The 23,166-nt window shown below is 36.5% G+C and overlaps 2 protein-coding genes across 3 annotated transcripts in view; both read left to right on the top strand.

Annotated features, from left to right (window-relative positions):
* The window catches only part of LOC117498007, a 141,306-nt gene that overhangs the window by 75,605 nt on the left and 42,535 nt on the right, over nucleotides 1–23,166 (top strand). The gene's annotated exons all lie outside the window — the stretch shown is intronic.
* On the top strand, nucleotides 3,456–9,256 carry LOC117498044. Of its 2 annotated transcripts, none has more exons than XM_034150096.1 (13): nucleotides 3,456–3,539; nucleotides 3,930–4,015; nucleotides 4,133–4,165; nucleotides 4,259–4,519; nucleotides 5,089–5,391; nucleotides 5,909–6,172; nucleotides 7,653–7,904; nucleotides 8,080–8,199; nucleotides 8,321–8,336; nucleotides 8,437–8,528; nucleotides 8,634–8,684; nucleotides 8,822–8,869; nucleotides 9,202–9,256. In XM_034150096.1, the coding sequence occupies exons 2-13, from the start codon at nucleotides 3,979–3,981 to the stop codon at nucleotides 9,207–9,209; spliced, it is 1,485 nt and encodes a 494-aa protein (XP_034005987.1). In that variant the 5' UTR covers nucleotides 3,456–3,539; nucleotides 3,930–3,978; the 3' UTR covers nucleotides 9,210–9,256. The 2 variants fall into 2 exon arrangements, with proteins under 2 accessions (XP_034005987.1, XP_034005986.1); XM_034150095.1 differs by having other exon boundaries at nucleotides 8,819–8,869.

Raw genomic sequence — 23,166 nt, 5'->3', positions numbered from 1 at the left:
TTGTATATTCCATAGATGTACATGTATGAGTCAATGTAGGTTTGTAATACATTTTTTAATAGTCATTGTTTATTTATTTTAGAGACTTCTGAGGCTTGGTCCGACCTTAAAGCTCTGTTCCTGTGAAGTGCTTTGAGGAAAGTGTTATATAAAAAAATAATATTTAAGGTTATTTATATTAGCAGCTTCTCGGCCTGGAAAAGCCTCTCAATTTCCCGTCCTGTTGACTGTTGGGCTGCTTTGTGGAGTTTTACTGATAATTCTCCCGCTTCTGTCCCTGTATTGCTACAGAAAATCAAAAGGTCAGAACCTTTTCATCTGATATCAAATGAATTAAACTATAATTACTCAAAATCACACATTTGCAATTAAAAAACAATGAAACTGAGTTTTTCTTGTATTCAACAGATTCAGTCTTCATCAGGTCGGTGCAACCCTCTTTTATCTCATTTTGAACATTACAGCAGTTTATGTTAAATTCAATCCACTTCATCATCTTCATGTGTATGTCCCACAAGATCTCAGAGCACCAATCAGGGCCCTGCTACAGACCACATGATCAACCAGGATGAAATTCTAAACATGCCAGAATATTCTACTCTCCTCCATGGTCAGCCCTTCTCCGGTTTTATAATATGATTTACAGTATTTTTAACTCTTATCCCTCATTGTGATTAAAATGATTGGTGTAACCATGGCTTGATTTTCACTTCTCTGTAGGTGATCGTTGTCTCTATGAAACAATCGGAGGGCCTGTAGAAGCTGGAAATTGTAAAGTATTTAATTTGTGTTTAACATGAAGTAATACAAATACTACATGCAATGGTTGAGATGCTTTTGTAGGCCAGCAGTGTCTAAATAAATTACAGGAATTGTCCTTTGATACATTATTTTAATCCTTCTAGCAGGTGCCAGTAATGAACCAGAAGAGAGCCTTTACATAAACGTGGCTGAAGGTAAAGTCAAGTACAAAACACTTTTATATATATACACATAAATATACTAAAAGCTTTTATTGTGTGCTGTGCTGCTTGCCAGTTTCAGCAATGATCAAATCCACCAAATAAAGCTTTTATACTTTTTGTGCATTTTCATGTCTTTCTTATATACAGCTTGTTGTTTTCCAGACATGTTTTGGTTTAATGAAACATTACTTAAAACATCATAATTGATAAATGGGAAATTTAAATATTTTCACACACAAATTAGTTGGCATGAACATACATTGTTGTATTCAAAAACAGTAACATGAGCAGAAAGTACCCACTGATAATAACTTATTTTGGTTTTCTTCCAGATCAATAAAGACATCCTCATGGACAGAACCAATGGACCGGTTAAAAACATGAAAACAACATCCTTGTTTCAGCAATTGAGTGTATTTGCTGCTTTTGTGTAAATAGCGCAGTGCCTTTTTTAATAAAGGCCTTTCTAGGAACATGCTAAATGCTTTGTAATTCACCTGTATACTTACTTTCTGTGTACTTATATTTAGAGTAAAACATTGTACTACAACATTATTTGTTACATGTTAGATACAGATCATGTGGCTCGAACCTTGTTGTAAATTGCGTGATAATAGAGCCAGATACTAATATATGCAGTATAAACACAAATATATCATGAATAAAACCCAAATGCAATTATACCTGCATGTACTGTTCAGTGAATGATTCTTACTAGATGCTACCACAGGGTGCCAACACATTATCTAATGCAGGGGTTCCCAACCTTTTTTCCCAAGAGCCCCCCCAAATGACTCCTGTTGGAAGTTGCGCCCCCCCCACACATACACACACACAAGGGGGGGAGGGCGCAACAGCGGTAATTAAAGTTCAAAAGTCTCAAAAATGCTACAACTACTGTCACAAACTGGATGAATGTGAAGTATTTTGTTAAAGGAGGATGAAAGTGTAATTAAGGAGCACTATTGGAGTGACTTTGATGGTTATTGGACTCAGGATTAATTAATTTGGATTCCCGCTGTATGAAGAAATTAAAGGACGGCGCAAGTGGAAACAATTCACAAAGGGATTAAACTGTTTAAAACACATGCTCAAAGTAAGCCGGATTTTGCCGATGTGTTTATGTGGATTCAAAAGTCGTAAATAATCTACAAAATGGATGAGACCGATCTGATCGGAGCAACTGTGACAAATAATCTGAAACCGGCATGGACAATGACTATGTTTTAAAAATGCGCTTATCCAGAAAAGCCTGGTTTGGACACTTTACGGGCAGGTTGGGAACCACTGATCTAATGCCTTTAATTTATCTGCAGAAGTAGTCTCTTCCAAAAGCCAAATCATCTGAAGTCACAGCGCCACCAATAGGTCAAACAAGATGTTCAGATTCAAAGGAACTGAAGCACACACATTGTGTACAGTGTATTTGTTTTCTTTCAGATTGTTGGGCCCGTTTTTGTTTTGTATTAATACATATTACTTGGATTATTTTATTATCTCATCTTTAATAATACAAACGTTCTGTATTTTATGAAGCAGATTATACAATATAACTAAAACATGATGGAATTTCTATTATCTTTATTTCATGCTTTCAATTCAATCAAAGCAGTAAAGCCTGTCCAGGAGGAAAACAAGGCAGAACATTTTATATTTTTCAAACCTTTTATTGTCATTAAAATATTTTGTTTTAACCAAAACCCTTAATGCACTTAAAAAATAATATGTTTTCTGCTAGTACTTACACTTTATTATCTTGTATTATCTCAAAATGTGAATATATGGTACTTTGTTCCTACATTGTCCATGGGTAAACATACAGTATTCTCTATGTAGAGAGATAGAAGAAGGGAATCTACTGACTCACTACAGCCAACATCAGTTTGTCCAATTTATGTAAGTATGTTTTACTGAGAATATTTTATTACATTTTTTCTACAGTCACTGTGCAGTTATAATAGAATATTTATTTCAATATATGACGACAAGGTGGTGTTAAACTATGTTATCTCATACTTTACCTACACAAATAGTCCTTCTGAAGTCTGGCAGCAGGGTCTGATGCCATGTAAATGTAACTCCTAACTAATAACTAAACAATTGACTGCTTACGGTTCACTTCCTTAGCTTTGCACTGATGCATGGAAGTGGAAGCTTTCAATTTTGAGTTCCCACCACATTTAAAACTTCACAGCTACTGAAGTGTTGTGGTATTTAGTTATATTGATCATTATTGCATTAAGTCATCTATGTACAACTGTTGTGATACAGTTTTGCGCCTAGACAAAACGTATTTTCTGTATTCAAATGATTGCTTTATTACTAATGATATATATATAGAATTATGCCCCCTTAAAGTAGATAGAGTCTATCTCGTGGAGGGGGCAGGACTTTGTCTCTCTTCACATTCACTTCTGGTAAAGAGACTATGAGAGACTTCCTGTGGGTGAGGCTGTTTCTACACTTAAACTTGAATTCCTCCAGAACACTCCAGCACTGCAGTTCAACTATTTGGTTAAAGCTGTTACACACATTTTCATATGAAATATTGTGAGAAGGCCCATGGATTATAAAGTGAGTATGACGCATGCAATTGTATCTCCTTTTTTTATTTCTTATTGAAATTCATACAGCAGTCTTTAGAGAAGCATCAGTAATTACTGACCATTTGTGCAACACCAGCCGACAGGATGATCTTATCTACCAGGAATTACATTTTAATACCTTATCTCTCTTCATCATGAGACAATACCTAAACCAAGGTACAAAAAAATGTGCTGTGTTAAAATCTGTTCAGTTGTGTGAGCGTTGTGTAAAAGGGAAGGAAGCGCAGACCGTGTACTTTTTAAAAGAAGTACAAAAAAAAAAACGTCCGTTTCCAATATTACATTGCATTTGTTTCTCTGTAGTTCCTGATTCCTCTTCATATGCTGCAGTTTCTATCTTTCTATTTACACAAAGTAGAATAATTTCTCATGAACAGAGGAACAGATTATCAGTGTTGGATGTGAAGATGGGACACACTTTGCTCTCTCTACTGGGGTTTTTCTGTGAGTACTTTTAATGTTTTAATTGCCATTGATATCACTTTTGAAATGCCTGAGGTTATGATACGTTTGATTTCTTTAATTTTAATAATGTCTGATTTAGTTTCATACTTATTTCAGTGCTGAATTTACTTTACCGTGGACAAGCTCAAGGTAATTACACAATTTCCCTTTTTAAATGTTATTTACTCACTCTAGACAAAAAGAAAACACATTTTACTTTATGTTTCTTGGGATGGTTTCCAGATGCTGTGCTGACCATTGAGCCAAACTGGACCACTTTTTTTACCGGAGAGTCTGTGACCTTCAAGTGTGACATTACAGGAGACAAAGACAGCGACTGGTATTACACAATCTACAACCAGCATAGAGAAGTTTTCTCTTCCAGCAAACAAAAGTCCAGAACATTACATTCTCTAGCTACAGGCGACAGTGGTGAATACCAATGTCTTTTCCAGCACGGGGGATCAACTACAAGTAGCAATACAATCTATCTAACTGTATCAGGTAAGTGATCAAAGTAATACCACCATGACCATGTTCAATAAAAGCTTATTTTTTTTATGAATGAGCCATGTTGATATGAACATCCAGTATGGACAATTTCTAATATATAATTTGTAAATAATTTTAATGTTTTAACGTTTGAACAGCTCCACTGATGCTGTATAGGCAGGTGAAGAATACTGTACAATCCTGTGCTTTTGTGTTTTCACAAAAATAATGAATATTAAAATAAGAATTAGAAGACAGGGATCAGCTTCTTACATCAAAGCATTAACATAAAGATAATACTTCACCAACAAACCTTGTTATACTCTATTACCTGTGACAAATGGATTGTTTTCACATTGACAGTATCTGAAAATATGTCATTTATCATCAGTTGACCTTTTTTTACTGTATATAAATTAAAAAATGATAACTAGTATTTTGTTTTTTTATTTAAGGAAAGTTCACCCTTCAATTTGTTTTATACGTTTTACATTCTGTATGTAGAAAATATGTAGGATCCAAGGAGTGCATGTAACCCACCAATTATACATCAACGTTATCATTAAATCACTTTCCAACAGACACACCTCAGCCTGTCCTCACTGTGTCTCCATCATGGCCGAGTCCTGGAGCCTCAGTAACTCTGAACTGCAGTGTTGATCATCCTTCTGCTGGCTGGAGCTTCTACTGGTATAAGGCTGTTCCCCAAAAGTCATACTACTCCTACAGCTATGAGCTGCTACCTGGCAGCTACAATGGGACTAAACAGGGTCTCTTCATCATTGATGGACAAACACACACAGCAGGATATGTGTGCAGAGCAGGAAGAGGAGATCCAGTGTATTACACTTCGTACAGCAAACCTGTGTTTTTCTGGTCTGGAGGTCAGTATGCTTTGACTTCTCCAGTATTGCAAAATGGTAGGAATTCACTTATTTTGGGAACTTTTCCTTCACACAAGCATCAGGTCAATGTAAGCTGTGGTACAGGTTTGAAGGACTGATACTTTCTATTGTTCCTTCTTTACATCCATCCATTCTTCTCATTCTCTCCATAGCTTTGTTCTTTTTTTTGTAATAGCTTTCATATATGTTCTTTCTTCGATCCTTCTTTCTATGTTATCTTGTTCTATACCCCCTAAACCTTTAAATGGAGGACTCAATTTATTTTTGAGTGTTGGGATATTTTGGATATGCCTTTTTGTTATGTTCTACATAAAAGTTCCCCAATGTTACAAACAACTCCAAATTCTTTACATTCAGCAATTCTCTCAAAAATTAATGACATGCTTTAATTAGACACTCACTCTTTATTGTTGATTAAATGCTTCTTGTTTTTTTTAACGTTCAAGTTGCCTTCAATATACATAAATGCTTTGTTTGTCCCCTTTGTGTGTTTCAGATATGAATTCAGCAGCGTCTCTCACAGTGAGTCCTGACAGTGTGCAGCACTTCACCAAAACGTCTGTGTCACTGAGCTGTGAGGGAAACTCCACTGAGTGGAGAGTGATGAGGTTTTCACAACCTGACAACCTTCTTCCCTGTTCTATCTGGGGGACAATGACTGGATCCACATGCACAATAACCAGGAGACGGCTTAGTGGAGTGTTCTGGTGTGAGTCTGAAACAGGACAGTTCAGTAATGCAGTCAACATCACTAAAGATGGTGAGTTTTAATTATTTAAAAAATGTGTTTCTGAAGTATTATGTTGTTTTGAAATGTGAAGGTGACAAGCATTAGCCAAACGTCTCTTCAAATTAGTAAAACTTTATAAAAAAGGCCAAGTGATTTCCATGGTTACTTCTCTCAAAGATCAAAGATAATATTCTGTGTCTTAACCTCTTAAGCACGGCGGTCCCCCCATTGGACCCCTCCCACCTTTTTGTTTTCGAGATAATGTCTCAGGGCTTCTTAACATTTATGAAACTATTAATGTGTAGCACCAGATTAACGGGAAGAATCTCAGCTAACTGAAGATATGAACCATTTTTACCAAAACAAAACACAAGTCTCATAAGAAGGGTCTAAATGACCCCTGAGCGAAAAAATTCTAACGCACTGCGGCACACAATTCAAGATAAAGATACCCTTATTACTTATCGTAGCTGCACATACAATATAGCCTATTAAAGCTGAGACTCCACTGATTATTTAGGTATAGTATCATCACTGAGCGATCCCAACTTGCGACAGGGGAAGCAAACACAGACATCACAACACGTACCTTTACGGAGCTTTTACGGCAGATCGTGTCACCGTAGCTGTCAATTAGGTCAAAAGACGTGTTCAATGGCATTAAAACGAAAAAAAAAAAATCTACAACTGTTGATCCATAGGTTGATAATGTACCTGTACCTTTAAAAAAATTATTTATAATCCATAATTCCATTTTTTATGTAAAAATCGGAGCGGAAAAGTTAGCTGCTAATGGTATCCACCAGAGTGTATGCAGCTTCCGGTTTTGGTAACGCGTCACTCTCACTCCTTATTTGTTAACGTTTTGGTGTGTATATAACTTTCCCTCGATTCCATTGGCTCTAGCGGTTATAAAGAGATTTCATTCATCAAAATCGACCAAGGGGGGCCAGAGATAGGTCAAATCCACCCAAATGACCCCAGAAGTGGGGGTTTTTGGCTAAATCTCTCTAAAAAGGTCAAATTTCACTTGTTTTGCATCAATCTTGATACAGGGTACTTATTATATGTTGTACTTTGGATTCCTAAAGCTTTTAGTCTACTAACCCATCATCCAAGGGTAGTTTTCACTATAAGTAAAAAATAATTTTTGGACGGACACTATAATTTACAGTTTTTTACTATGTAAAATCTGAATTTTCTTTAAAATAAAAAACATCTATATTGATTCTGACTTTTCTACATCCAACTCACAGGTTTATCATTACTTTGAGAATAAAGATTATTAATTTAACCCTTTTAGAAGGGAAGATATGGTCATTTGTTCTGGGAATGTCATTTTCGAGCCTGAGACCTGAAAAACAGGCTCAGGGCTTAAGAGGTTAATGTCCTCTTACATCTACCTGACATTTCTGCTTCTGCCAGACTAGGCCCGTTGTGCCTAAACGTATTAAATCTGCAAAAGCTGATGTCTCTGATAAAGCCTTTATATTCTTTGATTTGTTTTCAGATGGTGATATTATCCTGGTGAGCCCTGTCCGTCCTGTGGCTGAGGGACTTCCTGTCACTCTTAGCTGCAAGTTCAAGACAGAAAATGTATATAATGCGGATTTCTATAAAAATGACAAACTCATCCAGAACGATACCAGAAGGGAGCTGACCATCTCTGCAGTGTCAAAGTCAGATGAAGGCTTTTATAAATGTAAACGGAGAGATTCAGCAGATGGTAGGACGTCACCAGAGAGTTGGTTCTCAGTAAAATGTGAGTATGATTTAAAAACACTTCCTTTTTTGTAAACTGTGTTACAGTCTGAGATAAAGAAAGCTTAGTTTCATCTGAATTAAACTGTGTTTGTGTAGGATACATTTTTAATAAAGTTAATCTATAACAGGAACGTTTTATATAAATAAATATTAATAAAGATTACTTATAATAGCACCGCCCGGGACAGGAAAAGACTCTCAATTTCCCATCCTGCTGATCGTTGGGCTTCTTTGTGGAGTTTTACTGATTATTCTCCTGCTGCTCTTCCTGTATCGCTACAGAAAATCAAAAGGTAATTTAATTTTCTTCTGATATAAGATTGACTCTAATGTAATCACATGTACTGTTTTAACAGTAGAACACTTTGCAATGCATAATAACATAGCAGCAAATGTCTTCTTTTTTTTAAACAGATTCATGCTATAGCAGGTTGGTACAACACTCTTTTTTCTTTTATTATGAACATGACAGCAGTAATATGTTCCTTTCATAAATCCACTTCATTTACGACATGTGTTTTGCCCACCAGGTCTCAGAGGACCAATCAGGGCCCTGCTACAGACCACATGATCAACCAGGATGAAATTCAAAACATGCCAGAATATTCTACTCTCCTCCATGGTCAGCCCTTCTCCGGTTTAACAAAATGATTTATTTTGAACTCTTATCCTTAATTGTGATTAAAATCATTGGTATGACCATGGGTTGATTTTCACTTCTCTGTAGGTGATCGTTGTCTCTATGAAACAATCGGAGGGCCGGTTGAAGCTGGAAATGGTACAGTATTTAATTTGTGTTTAACATGGAGTAATACAAATACTACATGCAGTGGTTGAGATGCTTTTGTAGGCCAGCAGTGTCTAAATAAAGTACAGGAATTGTCCTTTGATACATTATTTTAATCCTTCTAGCAGGTGCCAGTAATGAACCAGAAGAGAGCCTTTACATAAACGTGGCTGCAGGTAAAGTCAAGTACAAAACACTTTAATACATATACATATGAATATACTAAAAGCTTTTATAATGTGCTTGCCAGTTTCAGCAATGAGCAAATCCACCAAATAAAGCTTTTAAACTTTTTGTGCATTTTAATGCCTTTTTATATACAGCTTGTTGTTTTCCAGACATGTTTTGGTTTAATGAAACATTACTTAAAACATCGTAACTAATAAATGTCAAATTTAAATATTTTCAGACACAAATTAGTTGGCATGAACATACATTGTTGTATTCAAAAACAGTTCCATGAGCAGAAAGTACCCAATGATAATAACTCATTTTGGTTTTCTTCCAGATCAATAAAGACATCCTCATGGACAGAACCAATGGAGCGGATAAAAACATGAAAATCAACATCCTTGTTTCAGCAATTGAGTGTATTTGCTGCTTTTGTGTAAATAGCCTTTATAAAGGCCTTTCTAAGAACATGCTAAATGCTTTGCAATTCAACTGTATACTTACTTTCTGTGTACTTATATTTAGTATAAAACATTGTACTACAACCTTATCTGTTACATGTCAGAGACAGATCATGTGGCTCTAACCTTGTTGTACATTTGGTGATATTAGAGCCAGATACTAATATATGCAGTATGGACACATGCTTTAGCACTGTAGATGCACACAGTGGACACACAAATATATTATGAATAAAACCAAAATGCAATTACACCTGCATGTACTGTTCAGTGAATGATTCTTACTAGATGCTACCACAGGGTGCCAACAAATTATTTAATGCCTTTAATTTACCTGCAGAAGTAGTCTCTTGCAAAAGCCAAAACATCTGAAGTCACAGCGCCACCAATAGGTCAAACAAGATGTTCAGATTCAAGGGAACTGAAGCACACACCTTCTGTACACTGTATTTGTTTTCTTTGAGATTTTTGGGGCCCGTTTTTTGTTTTGTATTAATAAACATAACTTTGATTATCTTATTATCTCATCTTTAATAATACAAATGTTCTGTATTGTGTTAAGCAGATTAATCAAAATAACTCAACACATGATGGAATTTCTCATACGCTTGTTACCAATAGAGAAACAACAACCCACAAGTATTATCTTTATTACATACTTTCAATTCAATCAAGGCAGTAAAGCCTGTCCAGGAGGAAAACAAGGCAGAACATTTGTTATTTTTCCAAATTATTATTGGCATTAAAATCCAAAAATGGTAATCAAAACCCTTAATGCACTTAAAATATAATAGGTTTTCTGCTGGTGCCAACACTTTATTATCTTGTATTATCTCAAAATGTGAATATATTGTACTTTGTTCCTACATTTTCCATGGATAAACATACAGTATTGTCTATGTAAAGACATACAGTAGAAGAAGGGAATCTACTGACGCACTACAGCCAACATTAGTTTGTCCAATTTATGTAAGTATGTTTTACTGAGAATATTCTATTTTATTTGTTCTCCAGTCACTGAGCAGTTATATTAGAAGCTTTCTTTCGATATATGACCACAAGGTGGTGTCAAACTACTTTATCTCATACTTTACCTACTCTACACAAATAGTCCTTCTGAAGTCTGGCAGCAGGGTCTGATGTCATGTACATGTAACTCCTAACTAATAACTAAACAATTGACTGCTTACGGTTCACTTCCTTAGCTTTGCACTGATGCATGGAAGTGGAAGCTTTCAATGTTGACTACCCACCACATTTAAAACTTCACAGCTACTGAAGTGTTGTGGTATTCATTTATTTTGATCATTATTATGGCATTAAGTTGTTTTTGTACAACTGTTGTGATACAATTTTGCACCTAGACAAAACATATTTTCTGTATTCAAATGATTTATTTATTACTAATGATATAGATGTGGAATTATGCCCTCTTAAAGTAGATAGAGTCTATCTCGAGGAGGGGGCAGGACATTGTCTCTCTTCAGATTCACTTCTGGTAAAGAGACTATGAGAGACTTCCTGTGGGTGAGGTTGTTTCTAAACTTAAAGTTGAGTTCCTCCAGAACACTCCAGCACTGCAGTTCAACTATTTGGTTAAAGCTGTTACACACATTTTCATATGAAATATTGGTGAGAAGGCCCATGGATTATTAAGTGAGTATGACGCATGCAATTTTATCACTTAATTAGTTCTAGAAAAGACAACTGTTAGGCTTCATGCAGCAGTCTTTATAGCAGCATCAATAATTACTGACCGTTTGTGAAGAAGCAAACCAAGGTGTACGAAAATGTGCTGTATTAAAAGCTGTTCAGTTGTGTGAGCTTTGTGTAAAAGGGAAGGAAGCCCAGACTGTGTACTTTTTAAAATAAGTTAAAAAAACAACTTCCGTGTCCAATATTTCATTGCATTTGTTTCTCTGTAGTTCCTGATTTCTCTTCATATGCTGCAGTTTCAATCTTTCTATTTACACAAAGTAGAAGAATTTCTCATGAACAGAGGAACAGATTATCAGTGTTGGATGTGAAGATGGGACACACTTTGCTCTCTCTACTGGGGTTTTTCTGTGAGTACTTTTAATGTTTTAATTGCCATTGATATCACTTTTGAAATGCCTGAGGTTATGATACGTTTGATTTCTTTAATTTTAATAATGTCTGATTTAGTTTCATACTTATTTCAGTGCTGAATTTACTTTACCGTGGACAAGCTCAAGGTAATTACACAATTTCCCTTTTTAAATGTTATTTACTCACTCTAGACAAAAAGAAAACACATTTTACTTTATGTTTCTTGGGATGGTTTCCAGATGCTGTGCTGACCATTGAGCCAAACTGGACCACTTTTTTTACCGGAGAGTCTGTGACCTTCAAGTGTGACATTACAGGAGACAAAGACAGCGACTGGTATTACACAATCTACAACCAGCATAGAGAAGTTTTCTCTTCCAGCAAACAAAAGTCCAGAACATTACATTCTCTAGCTACAGGCGACAGTGGTGAATACCAATGTCTTTTCCAGCACGGGGGATCAACTACAAGTAGCAATACAATCTATCTAACTGTATCAGGTAAGTGATCAAAGTAATACCACCATGACCATGTTCAATAAAAGCTTCTTTTTTTTATGAATGAGCCATGTTGATATGAACATCCAGTATGGACAATTTCTAATATATAATTTGTAAATAATTTTAATGTTTTAACGTTTGAACAGCTCCACTGATGCTGTATAGGCAGGTGAAGAATACTGTACAATCCTGTGCTTTTGTGTTTTCACAAAAATAATGAATATTAAAATAAGAATTAGAAGACAGGGATCAGCTTCTTACATCAAAGCATTAACATAAAGATAATACTTCACCAACAAACCTTGTTATACTCTATTACCTGTGACAAATGGATTGTTTTCACATTGACAGTATCTGAAAATATGTCATTTATCATCAGTTGACCTTTTTTTACTGTATATAAATTAAAAAATGATAACTAGTATTTTGTTTTTTTATTTAAGGAAAGTTCACCCTTCAATTTGTTTTATACGTTTTACATTCTGTATGTAGAAAATATGTAGGATCCAAGGAGTGCATGTAACCCACCAATTATACATCAACGTTATCATTAAATCACTTTCCAACAGAAAGACCTCAGCCTGTCCTCACTGTGTCTCCATCATGGCCGAGTCCTGGAGCCTCAGTAACTCTGAACTGCAGGGTTGATCATCCTTCTGCTGGCTGGAGCTTCTACTGGTATAAGGCTGTTCCCCAAAAGTCAGACTACTCCTACAGCTATGAGCTGCTACCTGGCAGCGAGAATGGGACTGAACAGGATCTCTTCATCATTGATGGTCAAACACACACAGCAGGATATGTTTGCAGAGCTGCAAGAGAAGATCGAGTGTATTACAGTTGGCATAGTGAACCTAAGTTTGTCTGGTCTGGAGGTCAGTATGTTCTAACTTTTTCTTTCTTTCTTTAGTTTGCATCACCATTAGGCCAAAACATTTCTTTATCAAAGTGTGTCTGCTCTGGAGGCATTTTGTTTTGACTTTTCCATTATTGCAAAATGGAATAAAGTCACTTATTTTGGGAACTCTCTTTTACACCAGCATCAGGTCATAGTTCAGTTTTCAAAACTTTTCTCTAAAACAGAATGATGATTGACTCATTCAGCTTCTGGACTTGACTGAATTTTAACACAAGATTATGTTCTGACAGTAGTTGTCTTTCCTCCTACTGTACTTTAGTTTGCTTGCCCCCTCCCAACTTTTAAATGGAGAACTTTAATTTGGAAAGTTGGACTTTTAATCGGAATCACTGTTTTTTACATATAACATAAAACCAACAACACCAATTATTTGTTTCCTTTCAACAAATGCAATATACATGTATGTATGGATTAAACATTCATTTTTTAGGCTTGTTTAATCTCTTATTTGCATGCATAGTCTTTTACAGTTTTCACAGCTTAAATGTCCCCTGTTTGTTTTTCAGATTTGAATTCAGCAGCGTCTCTCACAGTGAGTCCTGACAGTGTGCAGCACTTCCCCAAAACGTCTGTGTCACTGAGCTGTGAGGGAAACTCCACTGAGTGGAGAGTGATGAGGTTTACGAAATCTGACTACCTTTATCGCTGTTCTTCCTGGGGGACAATGACTGGATCCACATGCACAATAACCAGCAGCTGGGTTAGTGGAGTGTTCTGGTGTGAGTCTGGAACAGGACAGTTCAGTAATGCAGTCAACATCACTATCGAGTGTGAGTTTTAATTATTTAAAATGTTTGTTTCTGAAGTATTATGTTGTTTTAAAATGTGAAGGTGACAAGCATTAGCCAAACGTCTCTTCAAAGTGAGTTAAAACTTTATAAAAAGGCTAATTTGCGAAGTGAATTCCAGGGTCACTCCTTTTCAAATATATTTTACGTGTTTTATTGTCCTCATACATCTTCTGCCTGACTAGACCAGTTTTGCCTAAACATATTACATTTGCACGAACTGATGTCTCTGATAAAGCCTTTATATTCTTTTATTTTTATTTTCCAGATGATGGTAAAATGATCCTGGTGAGTCCTGTCCGTCCTGTGGCTGAGGGACGTTCTGTCACTCTTAGCTGCAAGTTAAATAATGAAGCTGCTGTTAATAATGTGGATTTTTATAAAAATGACAAACTCAACCAGAACGATACCAGAAGCGAGCTGACCATCTCTGCAGTGTCAAAGTCAGATGAAGGCTTTTATAAATGTAAACGGAGAGATTCAGCAGATGGTTGGACGTCACCAGAGAGTTGGTTCTCAGTAAAATGTGAGTATGATTAAAAAACTCTTCCTTTTTTGTAAGCTGTGTTACAGCCTGAGATAAAGAAAGCTTAGTTTCATCTGAATTAAACTATTACAGGAAAGTGCTAGAGATATAATATTAATAAAGATTACTTATAATAGCAGCGTCCGGGTCAGGAAAAGACTCTCAATTTCCCATTCTGCTGATCGTTGGGCTGCTTTGTGGAGTTTCACTGATTGTTCTCCTGCTGCTGTTCCTGTATTTATTCAGAAAGTCAAAAGGTGAGATAATGTTCTTCTGATATAAGATTGTCTTTAATGTAATCACATGTACTGTTTTAACAGTGAAACACTTTGCAATGAATAATAAAATAGCAGCAAATGTCTTTTCTTTTTTTTAAACAGATTCATGCTATAGCAGGTTGGTACAACACTCTATTTTATTTTATTATGAACATGACAACAATAATATGTTCCTTCATAAATCCACTTAATTTACTACATGTGTTTTGCCCACCAGATCTCAGAGGACTAATCAGAGCCCTGCTACAGACCACATGATCAACCAGGACGAAACTAACCAAAGAGAAAATGCTTCTGTTCTTCAGGGTCAGCCTGAATCCTTAATACGTTTTGAATTAATTGTTAACGTTATTAACCGAGTAGCATTTCCATTTCTCATTAGTTGTTTTAAAAAATGTAGGAGTTCATATACAGTAGAGGGATTTTAATATATATTTGTTTTATATTGATTTTGATTACTCTTCAGATAATGCCTGTCTCTATGAAACAATCAAAGGCCCTGAAGAACCTGCAAATGGTACAGTATAGTAAATATAAATACTGGAATATGACAATTCAAGGTTCACTCTTTTAAATAAAAAATAAATTGTATATTTCAGATGAATCCAGGGATGTCACATATTCTGTGGTCAAGCTCAAAAACATTTCTAAGAAGGGTGAGTATTTTTAATTTATGTTGTAACAAAAACATGCAATAAGTTTTGTCTTTTCATGATTACTCCTGATCCGTCTAACAGGGAAGAAAAATGAACCGGAGGATTGTGTTTACTCACATGTGCAGATGGCATCAGCTGCAGGTCTGATGAAATACTACTCGCTTTAAGCTTTTGTTATGGTTAAGTGCTGCCTGCTAGGGTGTCATATTTAAAGCTACCACAAGGTGTCGCCAAAGTCAGCAATGTTCAAATCCTACACATGACTTTGTCAATGTTTGTTAAGTTTATTTTCTGCCAATTCTATGCATTAATGAAATAGACATCAGGGCATGTGACATTTCATTCATCTGTGTCCGTACATTTATAACTGTTATAATGAATCATCATGAGCAATTCCTTCTATCAAACTGTCACTCTACCCTCTTGTGAGGAAAATGTTTTCCAGTACATTTTCATTGCTAACTGGGGGAACACTGTAAACAATAAATAATAATCTCTTAATTCATAGGGAAGTCAAGTCCTGCACCAGCGGATGAAACTGTTTATTCTGAACTCAAACCAGGAACAGCTCTTGGTAAAAATGCAGCATAACATCATGTAAGTATTCAGATCAATCACTTTATATATTTCATATATTGTTAAATATGTTGTAAATGGGAGAAATATGTCATGAAACACCCTAATTCTTTAAAAAGTGTCATCTCTTTCTTCTTTGGTTTTCTTCCAGATCGAACAATGTCTTCTGTAAGGACAAGACGAATGGAAACAACATAAAAAACTAAACCTTTGTTTATTAAACCTTATTTGCAGCTTTGCTCTCCATTTATCAGACAGTATTTTGTACAGTTACTGTAATAGCAAATCATTGAAAGGAAATGCATCATATGGCTTTAATCTAGGTGTATTTAAAAAAAAAAAGTAAGCTTTGTTTTGCATCAATAAACTTGATTTACTGAAGTGCTTCTCCTTGATTTTTCTTTTCACAAGTTGTTTGATTTGCTTCATCATCTTCCCTCTTATTTTGGGGATCCAGTACAGTCATGCTTTGAGGAGACAGAAGGAAGTTAGAGGTGCAAGAGCTGAGATGTGACCAAAAATGTGTCACTTTGAATCATCTGCCCTTGTTATTACTATAGTGATGAAGCAGTAGACACATCTAATATTAGAGGTTTACAGGATGGCTATTTAACCAAAAAAACCTGACATTTGTCTTGTGTTTTTAGACTAATGCAGGATAAATGATCAGAATTTAAATTGCATTAAATATCAGGTAAAGAATGAAAAGAGGTTCAATTGTTCTGCAGTTGTCCCGATGAACCATCTAACTGTTGGCGTTAAATATATCTGCCTGTGAAACACAAGTATAATACTGCCATCCATTTTTACTTAGATATGAGTTTAGCAAAAATGACTTTTTACTCTGCCTTTTTAAAGTGGGATCTTGGTAGAGAGTGAAGTTAAAATGTATCTGCATGGCATGAGCATGAAGTAGTCATGCCAACGTAAAACAGGAAGGAAAGAGAGACTAGTTATTCTTAGAAAATGTGTAAAATACCAATGAGCTCATGTTGAGATCAGATCAGATTTCCTCCCACAGTGCTCTGTTAGTCTTACTCAATTTCTTTCAAGTGTTAAAGTGGACGTATGTGTGAGAGACAGAGAGTCAGTGTTGGATGTGAAGATGGGACACACTTTGCTCTGCGCGCTGGGGTTATTCTGTGAGTATATTACTGACTTACTCTAAATGTTACAAAAATATTCTGTATTGAGAACAGAGGATCATTGTTTTGTCTACAGAGCAGCGGTTTTTAGCAACACTGTTTAGAGCCAAGGATTGTGTTAATTTGACTATGTTTCATCAACCATGATCATTTGATACTATATTTATATACGCATTTTCAAGGCAGGACCTAGGACTGCATTGTTATAATGTGGATTTAAAGCGATTTCTCAAGATCTGCTTTTAATGTGTGATTAATATTGTTCGTTTTGTATTTTAAGTGTGTTTTTAGTTATTTATGATTTTTTTAAATGAGTTTTACCCTGTATATATTTAGAAAAGCTCTCATAGCGATAAAGTGTAATTTTTAAAATATTATTTTTATTATTATTATCATCGATTAGCAACAGTGATTGTATTTGTACACACTGTCCATACAAAGTTGCTATATGTGAATCGTAAGATGTTTTGTAATGCTTTTGTTGATTCTCATTTTGACAGTTTCTGTCAGTTTATAAAATATTTGATGAATTATCATTCTTTATTTTAGTGCTGAACACACGTCTACAATGCTGTCACGCTGAAGGTGATTACACATTCTTCTCTTTTCTATTTATCTCTCTATGAAACCTCGTTGATTGCATCATCTTTCGTGGTTTAGCCAATGACTAACACATGTTTAGTGAAGAGTGTTAACTTACATTGTACATTTGTATGCCTCAAAGTAACCTTTTCCTCATGGTTGTTGTTCTTCTAATTACATATTTATTATTGTGTTGAATTCTAGATGCTGTGACTCTAAAGACCAACTGGTCCACTTTATACACGGGGGAAACTGTTACGCTCGCATGTGACAAAAGTGACGGCCAAGACACTGACTGGAGTTACACCTTCACCAGGAATAATTCAAAACTTGATTTCTGCAAAACAAAGAAGTCTTCTTGCTCATTCAAGTTAACGAAAAACGACAATGGCCAATACCAGTGCAGTGTTTTTCAAACAAAGACACATTCTACAAATCAGAGTAATATAGTCCGTCTGACTGTATTAGGTGAGTCATCTGATGGTTTTTCTCTCTGAATACCAACTATAGCAATGCCCACTGTAGAAGTGAACTCCTTCGATAAGTATTCTGCAGAAGCAATAGTCCAGTAAGGGAAAACAACGGGCTAATGAGAACAGAGCTGCTTTAAAAAATATGGAAATGTACTAATTCATTATGTGTGACTCACGCAGTTTCTGAACACAATGAGAACAGAGATTTTGAGGACTGTACATTTACAGTTAAGCAGGTCACTAACTGTAATCAAACAGATGCAATAAGACAATTGAAGCTATTTTGATAGTACCCTACTGTTCCTTAGGTATGTTTTTTGTTTAAATGACTATTACATGTAATAATTCTCCAACAGATAATCCAAAACCTGCTCTCAATGTGTCTCGTTCATGGCTGAGTCCTGGAGCCTCCGTCACTCTGAACTGCAGTGTTACAGATTCAGCAGCAGGGTGGAGGTTTTACTGGTATAAGGCCGTCGCCAATCTGTCTATCAACTCCAACTACAGCTATGAACTACTACCCAGCAAGAGCAATGGGACTGAAAACAATACCTACGTTGTTAATGGACAGACACACACAGCAGGGTATGTGTCAACACACTCTCACTCCCTAAGCGTCCAGGAGCGACGCTTGGTCAGGGTCCCGTGGCGTCCAGTTGTGACGCGCCGAGGCTCCTTCAGCTTCATAAACGGACGCAAAGAGCTTTCAACTGATTGCAATGTATTCCCATCGGCGTCGGTATTTGACGCTTAGGGAAGCACGGCATTCGTTTGTGTCGGAGGCTGTTAAAGGCAATGTGAGCGTCCATTCCCATTGGATAACGGAGAATTGTACACCCGGAAGTAAGTATTCCCCTTACTGTCGATTGATTTGACAGTGATATCTCCACTACTCATCAACTCAAAAACACCAGATTATCCTTGTTAATTAAACGACATTGATAGGTTTTAGTGTGTGTACAATGCTTTTGTCACGTTTTCCCCTTCAATTCTGAGAAACAAGTCGTTTTCTATGAGTTTTGGATGGCCGAAGACATTACATTACCCACAATCCTCTTTAGCAACCATAGACTGTATAAAACAATTAAATAATACATTATTCCGAGTGTGCTTGCTTTTCTCTTTGAAAGTCATCACATAACGGCATTGTAATACACGTTTCGGCTGCATTAAATATGACATATCTGCCGTAGTTAACTCTGCCCTGATGACAAGACTTCTAGACAAACAGGAACTGCCGCCAAAACTGAAAACTTGACGTGGATCTTAAATATATAAGCAATTAAACAACATCTTACATTTCTTTTCACACAATACGTCTCCTTGCAGTATCAACACTAATTCGGCTGACTTTTATATTTAATCCAATTGGTAGATATGCTGTATTTACGCCATAACGGTGCACAGCTGATAGAAAGGGACACCTACTGGTTAAAGCACGTTATTGCATTTTATCATTTTATTATTAGATATGAATAGGATCCCTATAAAGTATATTCTTTACTCGTCGTTATTCTCTACTAATAGTTAATTAAAGACTGTATATAATGACTATTTTGCACATCCCATTCAAGATTTCAAGATTTTCTAAGGTTTATTGACATTGAAGACTGTATATAATGACTATTTTGCACATCCCTTTCAAGATTTCAAGATTTTCTAAGGTTTATTGACATATCATATTATACACAACTGCGGTGTAGTTATGCAATGAATGAAAAACTAGGGTCACAGGTTCCTCAACAGTGCATTACAAGACATCTATCAATATGTGTGTACCTCCACCATTACATTGTCATATTCTGCACATTTCTTATACTATCTACATACATCTTATAAGAGTATAATACATATGTATAATATCAGTTAAAATAAGTGCTTAAACATAGTTAACATGGCAGGAAAGCAATATATTAGACGTTAAGTACTTTGTCAGGCTTAATATTTATCTGTAGAGGGTTTCATCCCTCCATATTCATCTTCTATACCCCCAAAGCTTTTTTCTTATTCAAAAGAAGACCTTAACCTTAAGTATTCTTTAATGTTTAAATAAAGCCTTATTAGTTTGTCTGTTTTGCACATCCTCCTATTAATATCTAATAATACAATTATAAAATGCAATAACGTGCTTTAACCAGTAGGTGTCCCTTTCTATCAGCTGTGCACCGTTATGGCGTAAATACAGCCTATCTACCAATTGGATCAAATATAAAAGTCAGCCGAATTAGTGTTGATACTGCAAGGAGACGTATTGTGTGAAAATAAATGTAAGATGTTGTTTAATTGCTTATATATTTAAGATCCACGTCAAGTTTTCAGTTTTGGCAGCAGTTCCTGTTTGTCTAGAAGTCTTGTCATCAGGGCAGAGTTAACTACGGCAGATATGTCATATTTAATGCAGCCGAAACGTGTATTACAATGCTGTTATGTGATGACTTTCAAAAAGAAAAGCAAGCACACTCGGAATAATGTATTATTTAATTGTTTTATACAATCTATGGTTGCTACAGAGGATTGTGGGTAATGTCATGTCTTCGGCCATCCAAAACTCATAGAAAACGACTGGTTTCTCAGAATTGAAGGGGAAAACGTGACAAAAGCATTATACACACACTAAAACCTATCAATGTCGTTTAATTAACAAGGATAATCTGGTGTTTTTGAAGAGAAAAGCAAGCACACTCGGAATAATGTATTATTTAATTTTTGTATACAGTCTATGGTTGCTACAGAGGATTGTGGGTAATGTAATGTCTTCGGCCATCCAAAACTCATAGAAAACAACTTGTTTCTCAGAATTAAAGGGGAAAACGTGACAAAAGCATTGTACACACACTAAAACCTATCAATGTCGTTTAATTAACAAGGATAATCTGGTGTTTTTGAGTTGATGAGTAGTGGAGATATCACTGTCAAATCAATCGACAGTAAGGGGAATACTTACTTCCGGGTGTACAATTCTCCGTTATCCAATGGGAATGGACGCTCACATTGCCTTTAACAGCCTCCGACACAAACGAATGCCGTGCTTCCCTAAGCGTCAAATACCGACGCCGATGGGAATACATTGCAATCAGTTGAAAGCTCTTTGCGTCCGTTTATGAAGCTGAAGGAGCCTCGGTGCGTCACAACTGGACGCCACGGGACCCTGACCAAGCGTCGCTCCTGGACGCTTAGGGAGTGAGAGTGTGTTGTATGTGTGCAGGGCTGGAAGAGGAAACACTGTGCATTACTCCCCGTTAGTATATGTTGGTAGTGCGTGAGGCCATATGTACAGATATGTACATGGGACATGAAAACAGTGCATCTCATATTGACAAAAATAAACCTCGCTCACCGAGTTTTCCAAATCACTCTAAAAATAAGCCGTTGTGATACACGTGTAGACAACATCTGCAGAATCATAAATGATCATTACATTGGGGTCATTAAACCATTATTTCGCTAAGATAAAAAACATTAAAGTTTTGGATTTTAGTGTAATTCACAAATGTTCCACCAGATGGTGCCACACACACCCAGGGGGAAAAGATGATATATTAACCCAGTAATAAGTGGGCAAAATATGGGTACATTAGTGTTTAAAGTCGGGGGAACTGTTTTAATTCAGGACCAGGGTGAAAAGATAACACATTTACCCAGGAATAATTGTCTGAATCATGGGTATATTAGTGTTTAAAGCCGTGGGAAATGTTTTAATTCAACAGGAGGGTAATTCAATTGTTACCCAGGGAACAGGGCTGCAAACATGGCTACATGAGTGTTAAAATGCTGTCAAACTGTTTTAATTCAGTCACAATTGTCGTTTTTAGACGGTGTACATTGGACTCAATAAACATACAGAGTTATGGAAATAAATGTGTCAATATAGACGGGATAATGTACATATTAATAATATTTAATTAGTTAAATGTACAATGAGCTAAAAACAGCAGAATCACTGCTGTTAGCAGGGTCTCAGAGACCCATAGACCTAGAGACCCAGGGTACAGCACCTCGCTGTCTTACCCAGAAAACAGGGCTCTGATCAGGGCTAAAGTAATGTTATAAACTGGTGAATCTGTTTAAATGCAGGCAGCAGAGTCACTGCTTTTAGCAGGGTCTCAGAGACCCATAGACCCAGAGACCCAGGGTACAGCACCTCGCTGTCTTACCCAGAAAACAGGGCTCTGATCAGGGCTAAAGTAATGTTATAAACTGGTGAATCTGTTTAAATGCAGGAGACCTCCAGCATGAGTCCCTAACAGTGGCACTCCTCCATAACCTTGCACACCATGAGTCCCCGGGCCCCCGCAGTTAAGCACTCCCCCACGGACTAAACCCAGATATTCACACCCTCCAGAATCTCGTGCCCCTGGTAAGACTAACAAGGGGTGGATTTTGTGGTGGTCTACCGTCCGCCCTTAAGCATCCAACTGCGGACTAAACCCAGATATTCACACCCTCCAGAACCTCGTGCCCCTGGTAAGACTAACAAGGGGTGGATTTTGTGGTGGTCTACCGTCCGCCCTTAAGCATCCAACTGCGGACTCCTGACACTCAGACACTTTTCATATTTTTAGGTTACCAAGGGCACGCTTGTCTGGCAGTTATGCACATGGGGTTTTGTCCAAGGCAGTGTGCTTAAGTCAGGGGGCCCGGGGACTCAAGGTGCGCATGGCAGGCCGCCTATGAGCGGCCAAAATGTTTTAATTAACTCGTTATTGTCGTTTTTAGACAGTGTACATTGGACGACATAAACATACGGAGTTATGGACATAAACGTGTCAGTATAGACAGAACAATGTACATATTAATCATATTTAATTTATTAAATGTACAATAAACTAAAAACAGCAGAATCACTGCTTTAAGCAACATATCACACTTCCAGGCAGACATACACACACCCAGGGGGGAAAGAGAACACATTGACCCAGGAATAAGTGCTCAAAACGTGGGTAAAAGTGTGTTAAAAAGTCGGGGAACATGTTTCAAATGACAGCAGACTGCTTGTTTGCAGGCTGACTCTGTTCACTTGTCTCACACACACCCACTGATGCTGTATCGGCAGGTGAAGTATACTGTACAATCCTGTGCTTTGTGTTTTCACAAAATCAAGAGTATTAAAATAAGAATAAGAAGACAGACAGAGATCAGCTTCTGAAATCAAGGCATTTACATAAAGATAATACTTTACCAACACACCTTGTTACACTTTATTAATTGTGACAAATTATGAAGAAAGACCAATATATTCGAGAAACTAATAAACCTTAATGTGCTTAACAGTAATTATTCAAACAGTGCAGGTAAAAATGTATTCCTTTTTCATGAAATGTGAAAATGTAT

This window comes from Trematomus bernacchii, unplaced genomic scaffold, assembly GCF_902827165.1.
Source record: "Trematomus bernacchii unplaced genomic scaffold, fTreBer1.1, whole genome shotgun sequence".
NCBI classification, from domain to species: Eukaryota; Metazoa; Chordata; class Actinopteri; order Perciformes; family Nototheniidae; genus Trematomus; species Trematomus bernacchii.
Note: the sequence above shows the minus strand (reverse complement) of the source record. Positions and strands in the feature narration are given on the sequence as shown.